This window comes from Protopterus annectens, chromosome 3.part1 (genome assembly GCF_019279795.1).
Source record: "Protopterus annectens isolate FY-2018-M chromosome 3.part1, PAN1.0, whole genome shotgun sequence".
Classification (NCBI taxonomy): domain Eukaryota; kingdom Metazoa; phylum Chordata; order Ceratodontiformes; family Protopteridae; genus Protopterus; species Protopterus annectens.
Window position 1 is genome coordinate 1,266,591,420 of NC_056732.1, and position 20,359 is coordinate 1,266,611,778.

The 20,359-nt window shown below is 42.2% G+C and overlaps 1 protein-coding gene across 1 annotated transcript in view; it reads right to left on the reverse strand.

The window, feature by feature from the left end:
* The window catches only part of GFUS (GDP-L-fucose synthase), a 651,262-nt gene that overhangs the window by 603,802 nt on the left and 27,101 nt on the right, over nt 1-20,359 (reverse strand). Inside the window, exon 2 of the mRNA XM_044067329.1 lies at nt 19,234-19,348. Within this exon, the coding sequence (XP_043923264.1) occupies nt 19,234-19,348 (115 nt within the window). The remainder of the gene's footprint in view (nt 1-19,233; nt 19,349-20,359) is intronic.

Genomic DNA, 20,359 nt, shown 5'->3' on the forward strand with positions numbered 1-20,359 from the left:
CTAGACTCTTTGTTAGGAGGATGGACAGACGAAGAGGTCTCCGCTAACTCTTTTTTTGTGGCCGCTGCTACCACCATAGCATCAACAGGGACACCTTTCGTAAGGAACTGCTTATCCTGGGGTGCTGTAATAAATTTTCCTGGGAGTTGGTTCCACTGTATCCAGAGCTGACCAAGCCTTTCGAGCCACCACTGTCATAAGTGGATGGAAAAGTGGAGACACCCAGGAGGTGGAAGGTCGGGAACCGAAGACATCCAGAAATACAAACTCATCCTCAGAAGGGGCTAGGGGATTCCAATTCCCCCTCTGCTTGAGCATCTCCAGGATGTCAGAAAAGGAAACATCTTCTGAGGAGGATCTCGGGGACCCTTCCGATTCACCTAAGTCTGTATCAGAAGTGACAGACTCAGGGGAGTCAATGTGCTTCCTCTTACACTTCTTCCGAGGGAGCTCCTCTGAGAGATCAGGGGAGGCCATGGAAGAAGAGGAAACACTCAATGGGGTATCCTGGAGCATCGGTTCCCTATGCTTGGGGTCTGGAGGAGGAACAGAGGTTGGCACAGGCACTACAGGGGACGGAGCCGGTGGGGCTGATAGTGGAGATGACTCAGTGGCCAGCACACTCTGCATGACATCGAAGGCATCCCTGCCACAATGCAGAGAAAGCTCCAGTTCCGAAGAAATAGGAATCTTTTTCCACACAGAGGGAGACTGCTCAGAGGTCGATGTAGGAGCCGAGCTCACCTGCGCCGAAGCTCCGAGAGGGAGAAAGTACAGTTGTGTACACCTACCATAAATGTAGATGTTAGAGTGTCTTCACTGTTGCAGTCATAACTGTAGGGTGATCCTGCGGCAGGCAGCCCGAGGTCGGCCAGAATTCCAAAGTCTGGGTCCGGCGTCAGCTGTACCAGCAAGTACCCTGACGTCAGAGCGCAGAGGTACAAAGCTGACAGCCGACGCCATCTTCTCCAGCCTTTCTTGCCCCAGATGTCAGAAGCTCCCCAAAATATGCAGAAGGTGTCCCAAAGGAAACACAAATACACCACAAAGGAAGATGAGAAAGAACAAATCAGAAAATAAGAGGGGAATGGTGGGAGGGAAACCCCGACTGCAACAGTGAAGACACTCGAACATCTACATTTATGGTAGGTGTGCACAACTGTACTATGTTCTTCGTGTTTCACTGTTGCAGTCATAACTGTAGGGTGGAATCCCAAAGCTGTGAAGGAGGGTGGAGGCTATGCAGAAGAAGGGGCAGCCAGAAGACCCTGCAAGACAGCAGAGGCAAAACCTGCCCTAGACTTAGAATACAAAGGGAGATTATAGTGTTTAGAAAAAGTATGCACTGAACTCCAAGTAGCAGCTTCCAAAATGTCCTTGGTAGGAACTCCTCTGAGAAAAGCTGCTGAAGTGGCAGCTGCTCTAGTAGAATGACTTCTAACAGTGCCTGGAATCTGTTTCCCAAAATGAGAGTAACAAAACCTTATTCCATGAGCAATCCATTTGGAAATAGTTTGTTTTGAAATAGCCTTGCCTAGAGAACTGGAGGCATAAGAGATAAGCAACTGATCAGATTTTCTGAAATCTTTAGTTTTGTCCAGGTAAAATCGTAGTTGTCTGTGTACGTCCAATGAATGTAAAATCCTTTCCCCTTTGTTTTGAGGATTTGGAAAGAAAGTAGGAGGGTGAATAGTCTGATTTAAAGCCACTTTAGAAATCACCTTAGGCTAAATGTAGGATTGGTCCTCAAGGCCACTCTGTCTTGATGGAAAATAAGGTATGGTTCCACAGCCATGAGAGCTTGCAACTCTGACACCCTTCTAGCAGAAGTCAATGCTAATAAAATAGCTGTTTTCCAGGATAAGAACTTGATATCTGAAGCAGCAGCAGACTCAAAGGGAGGTAAAGTAAGCTTCTCCAAAACATAATTAAGATCCCAAGCAGGAACAGGAGGTGTTCTGGGAGGTCTTAAATTCTTAGCCCCTCTCAAGAATTGTCTCACCAGCTGATGAGAAAAAATGGGGGGATCAGTGTTGAAATGAGCCGAGATAGCAGAAGCAAGAATGTTGATGGAAGAGAAGGAAAGGCCTTTAAGCAAAAGTTCAGAGAGATAAAGTAAAATGGAGGAAATATCAGGTAGAAGAGGATCAGAACCTCGACCCCGCATCCAAATACAAAATCTTTTCCATTTAGAAGCATAAGATTTTCTAGTGCTAGGACGCCTAGCTTCCAAGAGAACATCCAAAACTTGTTTGGGAAGAGCAGAAGGAATCAAAGGCCTTTGTAGAGCCAGGCTGCCAGGCAAAGAGTCTTGATTTGAGAGTGTAGCATCTGACCCTGATGCTGGGACAGAAGGGAAGGAGACAGAGGCAGAATCCAAGGAGGTTCCAAGAACAGGTGTCTTAAGGTTGGATACCAAAACTGCCGAGGCCAATTTGGAGCTATCAGAATGATAATCTTGGGTCTGTCTTGTTTTATTTTCAGTAGCACCCGAGGCAGAAGAGGAAGAGGAGGGAAGGCATATCCCAAAAGATTCCTCCAGCTGAAAGACAGGGCATCCACTTTCCACGCTGTTTTGTGGAAGGACCTGGTGCAAAATAGAGGCAACTGATGATTGAGATGGGATGCAAACAGATCTATCTGAGGACAACCCCAAACTGTTGTAATCCTGTTGAATAAGTTGGGGTCCAGCATCCATTTGTGGGGATCCAAAAGATTTCTGCTTAGGCTGTCTGCTAAGAGATTTTGTTTTCCTGGGATGAATTGAGCTTGAAGATGCAGATTCAGATTTAGAGCTGTGTCCCATAGACTCATGGCTAGTCTGCAAAGGGGGTAAGAGTGGGAGCCCCCCTGCTTATGTACCACATGACTGTGGTATTGTCTGTACGAATCAGATGATGTCCTGGTTGCAAAAGTTTCTGGAAGGCTAGAAGAGCATGTTGGACTGCCAACATTTCCTTTAGGTTGATGTGCCAGTGAAGATGTTTCTTTGGCCAAGAGCCCTGCTGGCAGTTGTCTAGAAAATGAGCTCCTCAAGCATAATCTGAAGCGTCTGTGGTCATGATCTGAGAAGGCTGAGGCAGACGAAAGGGGTTTCCTTCGTTTAAAGCACAAGTCCTGGACCACCAAAGGAACTCTTTTTGGAGGCAGGGAATCAGAGGTATCACTGTATCCAGGCTGTGGTAATGCTGAGACCATACACTCTTCAGGCACCATTGAAGTTTTCTCATATGAAGCCTTGCATTTGGAATCAACAGGATGCAAGAAGCCATGTAGCCCAAAGCCTGCAGGAATTTCCTTGCAGTGAGCTGAGTCAAAGTAGCCAAGGTTTTGAAAATTGATGCCAGTTGTACTTGCTTTTCTGGAGTCAGGAAGGCCTTTTGTAAGCTTGTGTTTAGAAGAGCTCCCAAAAAGATCATTTGTTGAGAGGGGATCAAATGTGACTTTTTTGTGTTCACTGAAAATTCCAGTAGTAGGAGGAGACGCTGAACAAACTGCAGATGTTGAAGTAAAAGAACCTTGCTGTCTGCCTGGATAAGGCAGTCGTCCAGATAGGGGTAACTTTGAATCCCTTGGAGTCTGCAATAAGCTACTACTGGAGCCAGGCACTTGGTAAAGACTCTGGGCGCAGTAGATAAGCCAAAGGGCAGTGCAGAGAATTGAAAGTGTCTCGAGCCTGCCTTGAATCTGAGGTATTTTCTGTGTTCCTGTCTGATGGGAATGTGTAAGTAGGCCTCCTTCAGGTCCAATGTCACCATCCAAGCATCCTGTGAGAGCATGGGAAGAAGTTGTTGCAGAGTAAGCATCTTGAATTTTGGAATTTCCAGAAAAGTATTTAATACTGAGAGGTCCAGAATAGGTCTCCATGAGTTTTGTTTTCTTGGGACCAGGAATAGTCTTGAATAAAAACCCTTTCCCATCTCTGGGAGTGGAACAGGTTCTATGGCTTTCATGGCCAATAAAGCGTTCACCTGATTTAAGGCCTCTGACCATTGATGTTTTGGCAGATCTGGCCAACCGTAAGACCTTGGCAGCGTATGAAAGTGGAATTTGTAGCCTTTTAAAATCACATCTAAAACCCATTTGTCCTGGGTTATATGCGTCCAATTTTGGTAAAAAAGAGATATTTTTTCCTCCAAGAGGTGCTTCCAGGCAAGAAGGACCTGTAGCCCAACAGAGGGAGTCATTGGGTCTGCTTCCTTTGTGATTGAGGTCTGTCTTCTCCCCTTCTAGGTGAAGAAGCAGTCCACTGTCTGGACCTATAAGAGGCCTGTGTTTGCGCCCGGCCTCTAGACCGTCTATATCTTCCCCTTTGAGGCCTGTCAGAAGTGGGAAAGGACCAATTTTTGGAGGGCCAATTTCTAGAAAATCTAGGAGGCTGAACTTGTAAAAAATCTTTGACAGTCTGCATAGATTTTGCTTTTTCCTCCATCTTTTTAATAACCTCCTCAGCCTTGGATCCAAATAAAACATCATGTTGAACATGGGCATTTAACAGTTTCGCCTTAACCTGTTCAGGTAAATTCTGCTCCCGAAGCCAAGCATGTCTCCTGATAACAGTACCAGAGGCTGCGGCCCTGCAAGAAGCTTCCGAAGCATCAACACCACAATGTAAACTATGTTTGCTAACTTGTTCAGTTGCATGCAAAACATCCTGTAATTCCTTGTCCTCTGCACATGCAGGAAAGGTAGAAAGCCTTTGCTTTAAAACAGACAAAAGAAATTTCTGATACTTGAACATGTGAAACTGGCAATTTAAAGCTCTAATAGAAAGAGTAGCAGAAGTATAAACCTTTTTGCCCCACCTATCCAAGGCACGAGAATCCTTTTCAGAGGGAATAGGATTTTTAGAGGAAGCGGCCTTAGCAGCTTTAGAACCCTGAGAAATAGTTTCAGGATCTGCAGAAGGGTTCTTAAATAAGAATTGATGGGAATCAGGGACTCTGTAAAATCTATCAGGCTTAGAAGGAGCAGGCGGCAAGGAATCAGGATTCAGGTTAGCTTCAGAGAAAGCATTATCCACAATATCAAGTACAGGAGGAATAGCTAAAGGTCTGTGTTGAGGGAGAAGGAGAAATTCCCTGAGTCTCTTCTTGGAGGCAGAATAATCCTGACCTTCCCAATGAAAATGCTCTCTCATCTCATGTAAGGTTTCCCCAAAAGAGAAATCTTCAGGGGGAGAAGCAGAGGGAATAGAGTCCTCTACATCTGAATCCTCATAAGGAGGAAAAGAATAATCCTGGTCAGAGGAAGAGACAGAGGACACAGAAGCCTAATCAGAGGAATCATAAGGAATATCCTGTCTAGGCCTTTTTTCAGGAGGAGGGTGAGAACCCCTAATCATTGTAAGTAAATCCTCAGCCATCCGTAGTAATTGCTTCTGGGACTTGGGAGCTGAATCCGAAGCAGCTTGAGCAGAAACCCTTGGTTTTACAGGAATTTTTGTCTTTGCCTTTGACTTTGTTGAAATAGTTATATGAGAAGGCCTGAAAACTCCCTCAGAAGCCGGTACCTGCACAGCGGTTCCGGACCCATCTGAAGGAGCGACGTCCGAAGGTCCTGCAGCAGATAAAATATTAGGCCTAGATGGCTCCCCATGGGAGTCCGTGTCGGCCATCGGTTCAGAAGTGGCGGACGACAGGGGCTGCAAAAGCGCCTCACTGACGACCGCCGAACCCGAAGCTGGCTCCGGCTGCGAAGAATCCTGTTTGGACCTCGGAGGCCTATCCTTGCGTTTCTTTTGAATTCCGGTTGTCGGTAAAGTATCCGACGACATCCTATAATTAAATCGTCTACCGAAATAATTCAAGGCCCAATCGTACCTACGCTTGATAGTGCGAGAATTAAACCTGGCACAGAACCGACAGCAAGAAACGTCGTGGTCAGGGCCTAAGCAAGGTAGACAGTAAGAGTGGAAATCTTTATGAGGTATTTGTTTTCCACACGATATACAATTATTAACTTTTTCTGACATCGGAGGAGCAAGAAAAAAGTTTCCCCAACGGGGTACTTAGCTTGAGAAGAGAAGTTGAAAACTTCGGACTGAAGACAATCAAAGCACATTGTTCTGAATGCACCAACCAACGACTTGCGAGCTGCTTTCCACCTCACGGCAAGAAAGACTGTAGAAGATGGCGTCTGCTGTCAGCTTTGTACCTCTGCGCTCTGACGTCAGGGTACTTGCTGGTACAGCCTACGCCGGACCCAGACTTTGGAATTCTGGCCGACCTCAGGCTGCCTGCCAGCAGGATCACCCTACAGTTATGACTGCAACAGTGAAACACGAAGAACATCAGGGTCGGACAAGGGTCCGATGCCACTAGCCCCCTCAGAGCCAACGAGGGAGCCCCGGCGCCCAGATCCCTTGATGGACGCCACCACCGAGGGAATCTGAGCCGAAGTCGGAACCGAAGGAGATAGTGTTATGGGAGCTGACGGTTCCACTACTCGAACCCCAACGAACTCCGGCTCCGAACTCATTGGAGTTGGAGGAGGAACATCGAGAGAAGTGGACGGAGCCGATACCTGTTGAGGAGGGCTGGACAACAACTTGGCTAGTGCCTGCGACTTTAGCAACCTACTGACCACTCTCCACACCGTGATATGATAGCCTAGAGGACCGAGAGGAGTGAGAGGATCGGTGACTGCACTCGATCTGAAGCAAAGGAGACCGGGGAGCCGAATGCACCGATTCAAGTGAGGGACACCTTAGCCTCTTGTGGCTCCGTGACAGCTCCGAAGCCTCTGATGGAGCCGACGAGAAGATAGTCTTGTCGGTGCCAGCCGGAACCGACGTGGAAGGTAAACCCTGAACTGAAAACGGCTCCGAATTTGGAGCCGACGACTTAGTGGGTTTAGGGGATTTCACAGGCTGTGAGCTCTTGGCCGGTGAATCCTGGGGTTTTAAAAGACCCCTAAGGATAAGCTTATTCTTACGCTCCTGCAGGACTCTTGGACTAAAGGCATGGCAGATGGAACAAGAGTCCTGCAAGTGCACAGCGCCTAAACAATAGACGCAAGAAGTGTGCCCATCTGTCAGAGACATTTTCTGACAGCATGAGTCACACTTCTTGAACCCAGAAACCTTGGATTCCTTTGACATCCTTAAGGAAAAACAATTACAACAATAACAACCAGAAGCAAAATACAGTCTACAAAAAACACACTACTATAAAGACTATAGCGAAAGTTTTTTTTTTTTTTTTAAGAGAATAGGAAAGCCTCTAACTTAAACACCTAGCCTATAAGAGAAAGGTAGAAGGAAAAGCCTCTAACTTAAACGGCTAACCTGACAAAAATAGGTAGGGGGGAGGGGTGGGGGAGAACTCTCTAAGTTAAACGAGTTCTACAAGAAAAAGGAGGGATACTACAAGCTAACAAGCTAACTATCACAAAAACAAGACTACCGTTAACAATAAAAAACTAGAAGGGTTGAAATCTAGTGAAGAAAGTTATACAAAAAACTTTATATGAGCCTGAGCCAGAAAAATGACACCTCGCAGCTGAAGTGGCAAACAAGATCCAGGTAGCGATCGCTAGGCATTATGGGATAAGGGGTAGCCTCAAGCCAGTAAATGGCTCTCAAGCTATTGAAGATGGCCGAGTCAGAGCCGAGGATCGGCTCTGATCCCAACCAGCAAGAATGAGGCGAGATAGACAACTTAAAGGACCACTACAGGCAAATGATGAAGAAAACATACATTTTTTTTATCTTGCCATGGTTTACTACACCTCCCAAAGCTGCCTGCAGCAAAACAAGTACTCATTCCTAATTTTATTTTGTTTTTACTCATCTGCCCTCATGGGGGCAGACAGAGTCTGCAGCTCATGTGTCATTGACTGGTATGCGCTGAGTTTTACAAATGTTGTTCCTACTGATGTACTACACATTCTCTGAAAGAAACTTGCAAAAGTGTCAAACTACTGAGATAAAAAAGACTTTTCACAAGGAGCAGTTTTGCAAGTTTCAGTTCCTGGCCAGGTTACTCCTCCCATCTCCCCTTCTACAGTGGGCTACAGTCTCACATTTCCAGCTTTACTAGATTCAACAGCTTTGCATGACAATAGACGTCAAAAAAAAAAAAAAATCACAGCTTGGTGTGCCACTAAATCTGTTCCCTTGTATATCTCTATGCCTCTTCACTTCTGAATAGCATTTCCCAGGAATAAAAAAAAAAAAAGCAAACGTATCAGTCCAGAGTTTAGGCCAGTCTATCCATTTAAAATGTGCACAGTAAAATATTCAACTTATAATGCATTTTGGCCGCTGACATGGTTATCTTTTCATAGTTATTCTCTTATAGTATAACCTGAACTTATGGTATTTAATGATAAATTTTACAACATTTCTCAGTTTCTTAACAATGACCTCCCAAGCCTCTGATGTGCCCTAGTACTTTTTCTTACTATTGCTTTATCTAGTTTGTTTTAGTTGTATACCTGTAGCATGTCTCTCATCCTCTCAGCAACAGACTCCTGGAGAAAACTTCCAAAGCAGATACTTGTATTGAAAGAGTAGCAGCAGCTGTAGCAGTGAAACTACACTCCAAAACAATGCACTCAAACATAGTACTGACAAACACAGGGGAATGTATATGTCTGAATCAAGCAGTGATGAAATTGCTAGGGACTTCACTGAGCACAATTTTACTTAAATCTTAATCTCTCCATTTCATAATCCATAACATTTGCACCACACTTACAAAGGCACACTTCCACCTTCCACAAACACAGCTACCCACACCCACAAAACATACCAGTCAAATTTAAGGCTTTTCCCACATCTCTGCAAAACACTGCTGTAATGGCTTTGGCAAACAAATGAAAATGATTGATGGGTGTTGTTTCAAGACTCCCATCCATATCTCTCAAAAGTACAGATTTTTGCAGAAAGTCAAGATTTTTTGTTTTTCATAAAATTGCAGTTTTCTGTCAAATCACTGGCAAATCATTGAACACTGAAGTCAGAAAGTTGACAGGCATTTGATTTTCAGACTTCATATCCTTAAGAAAATTCACTCTAATGCAAAACCTGTTTATTAACTTTCTAAGTTTGTAAGTGCAATATTTATAACTTGTCCCATTTTTGGGCCTTTGTCCCCTATTATTTATGGCCTTGTCCAGATTTCTTGTTCTATAATGCTGAGAGTTATGCTGCCATCATTTCCTACTGGAGCCAGTCCACTGCACTTGCACAAGTGTCCCCCTCAGCAGGGCAGCAAGCAGGTATCAGTGCAGATTTGCTTTATAGTTGTTTTACACCACACACACACACAGTAAATTTTGTTGTCCATGTTATTTCTTTTTTGCTTGGTTTCGTTTCTCTTACTTGTAATTTTGCTTTTACTCATTTTTCTCCTGCCTCCCATATCTACCCTAATTATTACTTCTAACAAATACTTTTTCTCACTCTTTCTTCTCTTCCCCTCCTCCTCTTTATCCACTATTTGAACTTTTCCACTCTAACATTTGCTTTATGGGTAAATAATGAACTGTCACCCTTATGTCACCACATTTCAATGCTACATAATATTGTATTTAGTCTCATAATAGGTTCATAGGTAGGTACTAGGCTATTGGCCTAAGGGCCTAAGTAAGCCTACCAACAAGTTTCCCTGGCTTATGCCACCCATTTTCCTGTGCCACTGTCGAGCAGAGCCACAGAAGTGATTCCCGGGGTATATTTTCCTATCTCCCATCCACTCAAAGATTTTTCTTGAAAAGTGCTAATGAGGAACTTTGCTTGACATAGATGGGTAGCTTGTTCCAGAGTATGGGAAGTTTCTGGGACAGGAATCTATCTCTCCAGCATGTCCTGTTTATTGTGGTGACAAGGTTTAGGTCCCTAGAGTGTGTAGCTCAGAGGGATTGGGATATCTTTAGGTGTAGCATGTCCAACAGCTCTGGCTTTGACATAGCTTTATATGTTAGGCAGAAATCACCTCGGAGTAGGTGATATGCTACGGAGTAAAGCTGGAGTTTTTTTAGATGGTCAGTGTAGGGCATCTGTTTGAGGTCAGTAATCCTCTTTGTGAGGTACTTCTGCGGCCTTTCCAGCTGCTGCAAATGTCTTGTAAGGTACATTCCAAAAGGGGAGTTGTACTCTATAATGGGTCTAATGAGTGTCAAGTAAAGGGGAACAATGACATCTTTTTTTCCTGGATGAGAACCCTTTTGTGATGAGGTGTGCCATGTAGAAGGACTTCCTGACTACTGTGGTGATGTAATTATCAAAGGAGAGACTACTGTCCACCTGGGTCCCAAGGTCTCATCACACATTCGGTGTTAAGTAGACTACCACCTATGTGGTAGCTCACGGGTACAGAGTTTTTACCAAAGGGGATGACAATGCACTTTTTGGCATCGAGCTTGAGGCCATGGTTCTAACACCAGGCATCTGTCTTAGTGAAGCTCTTCTGTAGGATGTCCACATCATTTGGGGACTCTACTATGGCTCCAAGTTTGCAGTCAACTGCGAACTTCGATAGGCAGAGGCCTTCTGTGTTAGCCTGTACTTCAGGGAAGTAGATACCAAACAGGAGAGGTCCCCTATCACTGGTTTAATGTCAGATTTGGAGTCTGCAACTTTTACAATGTGAGTTCTGTCAGTGAGTCAGTTGGCAACCCATCTTGTGACGTAGGGTTTTATACCTAGTTTAGTGAGTTTAGCTATAATTCCAGAATGGGGGATGGTGTAAAAAGCTTTGGCGAGGTCAAGATAGGCTGTGTGAACCACCTTAGCCTCATAGACTGCCTCAGAGAAGTTGATTAGGTTCAGGATGCATGATCTGCCTTTCACAAACTCGAACCGGGTGGGGTCCAGAGTTTGGAGGTTACCAATGTCTTTGTTTGAGTTCCATGATGATATCTGACAGGGCTTAGTGGTAAATCATTTTGACTATGGTGTGCAGGGTCCTGGGTTCGAGCCTTGCAGAGGCTGTTTATTTTTTTTTTCAATCATAGCCTCACCTCAGGCTTTGTGCCTGCTGAATGGCACACAGCGACGGTTATCCCACTCCACAAGGGGGGAGCCACCATGGAGCCTCGGAACTACTGCCCCATTAGCCTGACGAGCCTGGTCTGCAAGGCCATGGAACGTATCATGGAACTGATAAACAAAGACATTGGTAATCTCCAAACTCTGGACTCCACCCAGTTAGGGTTTGTAAAAGGCAGATCATGTCTCCTAAACCTGATAGACTTCTTTGAAGCAGTCACCAAAGCCATAGACAAGGGTTAGGTGGTTCACACAGCCTATCTGGATCTTGCCAAGGCTTTCAAAACCATCCCCCACTCTGGAATTATAGATAAACTCACTAAACTAGGTATAAATTCCTATGTCACAAGATGGGTCGGCAACTGGCTCACTGACAGAACCCACACTGTGAAAGTAGCAGACTCCAAATTTGACTTCAGACCAGTGACAAGTGGAGTACCACAGGATTCAGTCCTGGGTCCTCACCTGTTTGGTATCTACTTCTCTGAAGTACAGGCTAACACAGAAGGTCTTTGGATAACGAAGTTCGCAGATGACTGCAAACTAGGAGCCATAATCAAAACGCCCAATGATGTGGACATCCTACAAAAGGGCCTCACTGAGACAGATGCCTGGTAAGCCATGGCCTCAAGCTCAATGTGCATTGTCATCCCTTTTGGTAAAAACTCTGTACTCATGAACTACAACATAGGTGGTAGTATTCTTAACACCAAAAGTGTGATAAGAGACCTTGGGACACAGGTGGACAGTATTCGCTCCTTTGATAATCACATCGCCACAGTAGTCAGTAAATCCTTCTACATGGCACACCTCATCACAAAAAGGTTTCTCATCCAGAAAAAAAGAGGTCACTGTTCCCCTCTACTCATCACTCATTAGACCCATTAGAGTACAACGACCCTTTTGGTGTGTACCTCACAAGACATCTATAACAACTGGAAAGGCCACAGAAATACCTCACAAAGAGGATTACCGGCCTCAAACAGATGCCCTATACAGACTGTCTCAAAAAACTCCAGCTTTACTCCATCGCATATCGCCTACTCAGAGGTGATCTCTGCCTAACATACAAAGCTATGTCAAACCCAGAACTTTTGGACATGCTCCACTTAAAGAAATCCTAATCCCTCTGAGCTACACGCTCTAGGGACCTAAACCTTGTCACCACAATAAAAAGAACATGCCGGAGGGATAGATTCCTGTCCCAGAGACTTCCCATACTCTGGAATAAACTACCTATCTATAGCAAACAAAGCTCATCAGCACTCTTCAAGAAAAATCTTGATGATTGGATGGGAAATAGGAAATTCACCCTGGGGGGATCACCTCTGTGGCTCTGCTCGACAGTGGCACAGGAAAATAATTTTCTTGGGTGGAAAAGCCAGGGTACCTTTTTGGCTGGGCTTGTATAGGCCCCAGGTCCGATAGCCTAGTACCTACCTATGAACCTATCCAAGCTCATCAGACTAATAGGACGATAGTTCCTGGGATCAGTGGTGGCTCCCCCTTTGTGGAGTGGAATAACTGTTGCTGTGCGCCATTCAGTGGGCACAAAGCCTGATGTGAGGCTATGATTGAACATGGTGCTTAGGTGGGGAGCCAGTTCGTTCTGAAGTTCGTGTAAAACGCAGCCTGGGATGTTGTCTAGTCCCATGGATGCTGTGTTTTTGGCTTTAGAGAGTGCAGCTTTTACCTGTGTAGTTGTGATTACAGGGACTCTGCATTTTTCCTATATAGACATGGGCCCTTTAGGGTGTGAGAGGGTGGTAAAGTTAGCACTGAACCTATCTGCCAGAATGTTGGCAATATCAGTTGGTTCTGTAATTTACATGCAGTTGTGCTGTAACTCAGAGCAGATCTGGATGTTACCATTGAGATTCTTGACATAGGTATAGAATGCTTTGTGGTTGTCCTTAGAATCAGTGGCGATTTTATTTTCATAGCTAGCTTTGGATGCTCTTACAAGGGATCTCAGCATCTTACTGAGGCTGACCAGGGAGCTCCACCACTCATGGGATTTTACTCTCTTTTGCAAAAGTTTCTTCCTTCTGTTGTACAGTTTGTTTATGGCAGGGGACCACCAGATTGGCTTCCTTTTTTGGAGGATAGCTTCTTGGTTCTGTTTGGGATAGCATGATCCATGCACTCATGTAAGTGCTTATAGAGTGCATTGGTGTAGGATTCAGCAGTCGTAACTGTATTGGCCATCTGCATGGGTGTCATGAAGTTCGCCACTTCTGTCTTGAAGCATGAAGTTCGCTATGGAATAATTTTTTACCATGGTTTCCTTAATGTGGGGTGGGATGTGGATATTATCTAGGGTAATTAGCTTATGGTCGGATCTGACCAACAAGGAGTTGACTTCGGGTGTGGAACACTGGTCATTCATGTTGGTAATGACTAGGTCTAGGATTATTGTTGCCCTTGGTGGGGTAGTTGAAATCGCCCATTATTAGGGTATTTGAACCCTAACATTTTCCAGTATATCAAAAAAGGAGGAGTAGGAATCCTGGAGTATGATGGGGGATCTGTAGCGAGTTACAATTTGGATTGCAGTTTTGCCCAGAGTTAGTTGCACTTGGATAACCTCGGATGCATTATGCTGAGCAACTAGTCTGGAGGTGTGGATATCCTTAATGGTGTTCCGGTCTAGGTTACGTGGCCGAAACGTGTGGTATGAGTTATAGCCTGGTAGTGCAGGGGTGCTCTTTGGAGCCTTGAACCAAGTCTCAAGTCACTGCACAGGTATCGATGTTCTACATTTTATGGAGTGCCTTGAGTGAGTGCATTTTGAGATTTAGACTTCTAGCATTGAGTAGCATTACCCTCAGTTTTTGCTTGCCTGTTCCTGTTACATTTGAAACCTGTCTAAAAAAGGCACTATAGGGGCGGCAAGAGCCTTAGCCAGTATCCAGAATCCCATGGGCAACAGGTGCAAGCCATCTCTGGCAAAGCATCATGGTCAAAGCATCATGGTCTGTCGACCATGTCGTCCCAGGCAGACAGATACTGGATCCCCTTAGAATGACACCAGAAGCTTAGCCAATTGTTGAAATCAATAATTTTGTCCTTGTACTGCGGTATCATTCTGGGCGATGGCAGAATGCTATTCAGGGCTAGGGTCATACCTCCCTGGGCTACAAGATCGGAGAGCTCTTCCATGTCTCTTTTCATGTAGTCCAGGGAGGCATGTCTCAGGTCATTCACACCAACATGGTCAATGATCTGAGTTCATGGGTTATGTGGCAGATCCTGGCACCCGACAGGCAGCTGACAGTAACCTTCTCTTTGTTTAGCCTGGTAAGTGGGACATCAGTGTGCCTGACTATAGAGTCACCTATGACTAGTGTGCTGGGTACTATATTTTATTTTTGATTTATTTTCCATTTGTTTACCAGGTTAGTCTGACTGGACACAAGATAACTGTTTTCAGCGGAGGCTGGGGGAGAAAAGCTCCAGATATATAGTAAACAATTATAAAAAATAATAAAATTAAATTATACAAACATAGCTGTTTTGTACAAATAGCATAGAAAATATAAAAGGAGTAAAATCAGAGTTTTACAACTGATGCAGCATACACAGTGGTTAGAATATTGAAAAACAAGATAATATACAACAAATATACACCTGCTTGAACATAAATTCAAAAAGAAGTTTCCATAGACAAACAGGGTCATAAACTAGAAATCATAACTATATTGATATGATTTATATTGCATTTATCTTGTTTTAATGATGGTATGTGTGTATTATTGTACGTGTCATATGTGCACAAATATTTGTATTAATCTATGTATTTACAGTATATTGACAAAGTACTGGGTCACATCAGAGGCTTGGGAGGTCATTGTTAAGAAACTGAGAACTTTTGTAAAGCTTGGCATTGAATACCAAAAGTTCAGGTTATGCTATAAGAGAAGCTGGAACAACAGGAACCAAGTAGAAAGTAACAAACAACAGGAACAAGTTCCACCAGGATTTATTTAAAAGCACAAAATCTTTCTCTCTGACGTCTCGGCCAAAAGCCTTCAAGGAGAATAAAACACTTGCATGCAGCAGCAGCTTATATACATAGCAAATGAGATAATTACATAATTAATCAATTAGTACAACAATTCAACAAACTAATGTTCTCCAGTTGAGCTCTTCATTCAGCCCAAAAGGAAACATGGTTTTAAATTTTAAAATATATACAGTTTCTTTCTGCACTAATCTAGTCTTGACATCAATATCATTGTACATAGAAACACAAACTTGTTCTAAAATAGTTCCTTTCAAGCCCTCATTACATTTATCATGTACTTCCAAAAAATGTGCTGCAACTGGGCTGTCTTCTTTACCATTTTTGATGTCTCTTAAATGCTCCAAGAACCTTATTTTAAAAGGCCTCTGTTTCCCCGATGTAAAATTTGTTACATGGGCACTTTAGAGCATAAATGACACCCTCAGAATTGCAACTAAATGTACCCCAACTGTCAAATTTAACATTATTAATAAAATTAAAATTGGATACAATATGTTATGCTATAAGAGAACTATGTAAAGACAACCATGTCAGTAGCCAGAATGCAATTATAAACTGAATGTTTTACTGTGCACAATAACAAATGGATAGATTGGCCCAAACTCTGGACTGATGTGTGTGCTTTTTTTTTTTTTTTTATTATTATTATTCCTGGGGAAATGCTATTCAGAAGTGAAGAGACATAAGGGAACAGTTTTAGTGGCACACCAGGCTGTGTTTTTTTATGTCTATTGTCATGCAAATCTGACAAAATAGTTTAATCTACCCAAGCCTGAAATGTGAGACTGTAGCCCACTGCAGGAAGGGAGATGGGAGGAGTAACTTGGCCAGGAATTGAAACTTGCAAAACTGCTCCTTGTGAAAAGTCTTTATCTCCGTAATTTGTTGACACTTTTGCAAGTTTCTTTCAGAGAATGTATAGTACATCAGTAGGAACATTTGTAAAACTCAGCACATACCAGTCAATGACACATGAGCTGCAGACTCACAAACTTGGCATTTTTTTTCAGGTGGTCCATTCTAACTGAATGGAAGTCTAGTCTGACAACAAATAGTAGGGCTATTTGTTGTCACAGTCTGTGCCTTGAGGCAGATTTAGCTTTCCAAAGAAATCGCAATGTCTGCCCCCATGAGGGCAGACAAGAGTAAAAAAATAAATAAAATTAGGAATGAGCACTTATTTTGCTGCAGGCAGCTTTAGGAAGTGCAGTAAATCATGGCAAGATAAAAACTATATGTTTTTTCATTGTTTACCCGTAGTGGTCCTTTAACATCTGTTATTATCTTTGCCAGTGTAGCTTATGTTGTGGCTGAAAAGGATCCTGGAACCAGTTCACTTTCCTGGTTACCAAAGTATAAATAAATATGAAATAGAAAAAAGGAGAGGGAACATGACAGAAATAATTGAGGAAATAGTAAAGCATACTAAGTCTGCATTATTCATGAGAAAGAAAAATCCCCACACTGAAGGCATTGGAAAGTAGCAGACAGACTAAGTTTAGAGTCCTACTACTTGTAACTTGTAAATGTACAGCAAGGAATTGTTTACTGCAGTGAGAGTTTTCACACCTCAGCATGAGAATATGGGGGAGGGTTTATCAAGTTTGTTAGGACTACAAAAGACTCCTCTTACAAAAAACTTTTTTTTTTTATATATGCTTTCTTTTGCTGCAAATAGCCTCTGGCAGACAGATAAACGAGGCTCAGCCACGTAAACAGAGAAGCAGCTCTTTTACAGAAGGTGTGTTTAGGTGACAGTGCTTCACAGTCCTGCCATTATATTTTAATGGCATGAGAAAACAGCACCACTTCCTTATGTCTGCCATGAGTCATATAAAGAGGACTTGAAATGTATTCTGGGAAGAAGGAAGGAAAGCAAGAAAATAAGATCACATTACCAGGGCAGGCCCCATCATCCGCCATTCTGAGAGAAACACATTAAAATTGTAAAAGTCCAATGTGGAGTTCTCCTTTAAAGTGGGTGGGTTGCTCTCCGATTAAGTTCTGTTTGAGTACAGGAATCAGGCAGGGGTGCCCTCTTTTCCCCTTTGTTATTTGAGTTATGTTTAGAACCACTGGCAAAGAAAATTAGGGACTCGGAAATTCAAGGATATAATTGATGGTAGTCAAGAAAAGCTAGCTTTATTTGCAGAATATATTATTTTACACCTGATAAAAGAAGAAAACATTTCAGTGTTGTGAAACATTTTGAGACCGTTTCAAGTCTTTTCTGTTTACAAAATTAAGGAAGATTAAAAGCAATAGCTGTACAATAAAGATAAAACAAAAGCAATAACCATAAACTATGCACCTATACATGAATGGGTTCAGCAATACCCATATTTATGGGGACACAATAAAAGGAAGTACTTAGAAGTATGAAATAAAAAGGATTCTGTTATGGCAGCCAAGGATATGTGGAAAGAGACTACAACAAATGATAATACAAAAACTGAGAAACTGGGAGCTCTGTTTAATGGATATGGATACCCAGATCCAAGCAATCCAAATGCTTTTAGTCCCTTTAGTTTTCTACACAGGTCAGGCATGTTTTATTAACCAGAAGAGAAGTTGTAGACAGAAATAAAGAGTTGAAGGATTTTATCTGAGAGGGGATGATGGCAAGGGTTAAGTGGGATAAACTAATCCTTCCAAATAAAACAAGATGGTCTGGGACTACCCAATTTGAAGGGGTATTTCAGAGCTACACAGTTAAGGATTATATACACAGCATAAGCAGAAAGATACAATTCATAGTTCATAGTTTAGTACTAAGCTAACTGCCCTTGCGAGCCATTTTAAGCCTAGCCAATTGTCCCTTGTGAGACTCAAACTCTGCACCTTGTGTTTGTAAGGCAAACACTTTAGCCATTAAGTGCAGATGGATGATGAGACAAGGGAAAGTTCAAGAAACAAGGAAAGACTGGGATTTTGGATGCAGACCCTTAAGCAATAACCATACAGAATATTAGAATTCTTTCTGCTATTTTGTGAATGATGGAAATAAGCCAATACAGGAATGGAGAAAGGAGATTCTGCCAATATGGATGACTGCAATTAAAGATATAGACAATAGATGGTTGGAATTTACTGGAGAAAACTGATAAAGGAACCAAGGTATTGGGAACAAATAATCTGAGAGGTAAAGGTAATAGAATGGGAAGACACAAGAATATATTTGGACTGCAGGCTAGAGATTACCTTCCCCATCAAGGATTGATATCAGAGCATAAGCAAATAGAAGGGAATAGGGGAATTCTAAGGGAAAGACCAGCACTGGTAGAGTTTTTGGTAAAATCTAGAACAGAAGCTGCTGTTAAAAAGATTAGCACAGCATATAAAATACTGCATAATAACTATAAGAATCAGAGGAGGTTTGAAAGGATTGGGGAGAAAGGAAAATCAATGTCAATGAAAAAATAGGGGATACAAGTATAACTCCCAAATATGCAACAAAGTCTAGATGATTTAGGATCTTTGCTTGGAAGTGTTTACATAGGCATTTTAATACCCCAAGTAGACTCCAAAGAGTTTTACCTCAGGTAGATTGCAAATAATGGAGGTGTGATGGGGAAGAAAGAGGTAATTGGGAATATATTTTTGAGAGTGTAATGAGTTGGCAGATTTTAAAAATTCCCTTCAGACCACTGTTTCAGAAATACTGGGTGAGCAAATTGGTGTAACTAAGGAAGATATTTTTTCAGCTATGATACAAAATTGGAATCATACGGGCATGGCAAGGCCTTGCTGAGTCTAATTATGGTGGCTGCCAAAAAAGCAGTTACTAGAAAATGAAAATCAAAGTCTAAACCAAGTCTTCTAGAAGTAGTGCATACAGTAACAGATATAAAAACAACTGGAAATGGGAGCATTAGAAAAGGGTAAAAACAAATTGCATAAAAAAAAAATTCAGAATCATGGGAGGATACATACAGAATAATGTTTTGGAAGAGGAAGGAGGTTCAAAAGAAGGCAGGATTTGAACGAACATTGTAATATTTGACTGACAATGACTGGATAGATACGTTGTGTATAATGTTTGCAACTAAAAACAAGTCAATATGGTTTGTTTTCATTTATATAAATGTATGATTATTACATTATCACTTATGACATAGACAAAGACATTTCTTTTATAAAAAAAAAAAAATTCCAAAAGAGAAAAACTGTATATCTGCCTAAAGCCATGTGGAACGGTTTCTCTACTCACCCAGAAATCGAGATTATACTTCAAGTTGCGGAACAAACCTCCCACCATTGCTGCCAAGTGAATAATATGAGTTGGACGGTGCTTCTCAAATACAGCTTTGGTTTCTGCTGTATTCCTAGACAATAGAGAGATTAAGAATAAATCACGTCATTGACTTGTAGATTACATCTTATTTATTTCAGTGATTAAACCAGGAGGTGATTACTATAATACTGTACCCCACCCCAGCATTCACATAGCTGCAAAAATACATCTGTAAAAATGTTTAAGAACAATTTTACATTACTTTTTCACAGCTTTAGGGTCCAGAGTTCCACTCTGCCCTTCAAATATTGTGTGGAGTTTCCATGTATTTCCCACAACTTTTTCCTGGCATTCTAGTTTCCTCCCACTTCGCTAGAAGATGCCATTTAGCTGTAGAGTCTATATCTTCTACATTGCCTCTCTATATTGTATTAACTTGCTCTTGTGGCCAAAATTATGGCTGAAAAAAATCTGAGACAGAACAATTTACTTACCTGTTTAAACAAACTAATTAAGTGACAGTAATCTAATTATGCACTTACTCACATAAGCAAAGGAACTATATCTGGCTGATGTAAGCCTTACAAAAAAATACATTAGTAGATATTCATGCAAGTCTTTCTACATAAGAAACTCAAAAAAACTATCATGGCATCCAAACAAACAAATTTATATTAATATACGACGAATCCAATTAAACCAATAATCATGTAAAGAATACCACCTTTAAAAATAGATAAATAGTTCAAGTATAGCTCAAAACCAGATAAAATGTAGAATGTTGGTTGGATGCCCTTACTGGGCACATAACTTCTCTATCATACATATGAAACTCATTGTTAATACAGCTTTATGAAGGTGGTCCACCTTGGATAATTAAGACCACTGGCAAAGGAATTAGGACCACTCAACATTTTTTTTATTCTTGGACTCCACTGTCTGTAAATCATCAGCCCCCCCCCCATCAGTCCTCCTCCTTGACCAATCAGCCAATTCATTCCCTATCAGCACCAGGGTTGGCCAGCAGAGGCCATCACTTAAAATTGCCATCAGGGATAGTTTAATGTTTTTCATCTACACTAGTTTCCCTCATCTCTAATAC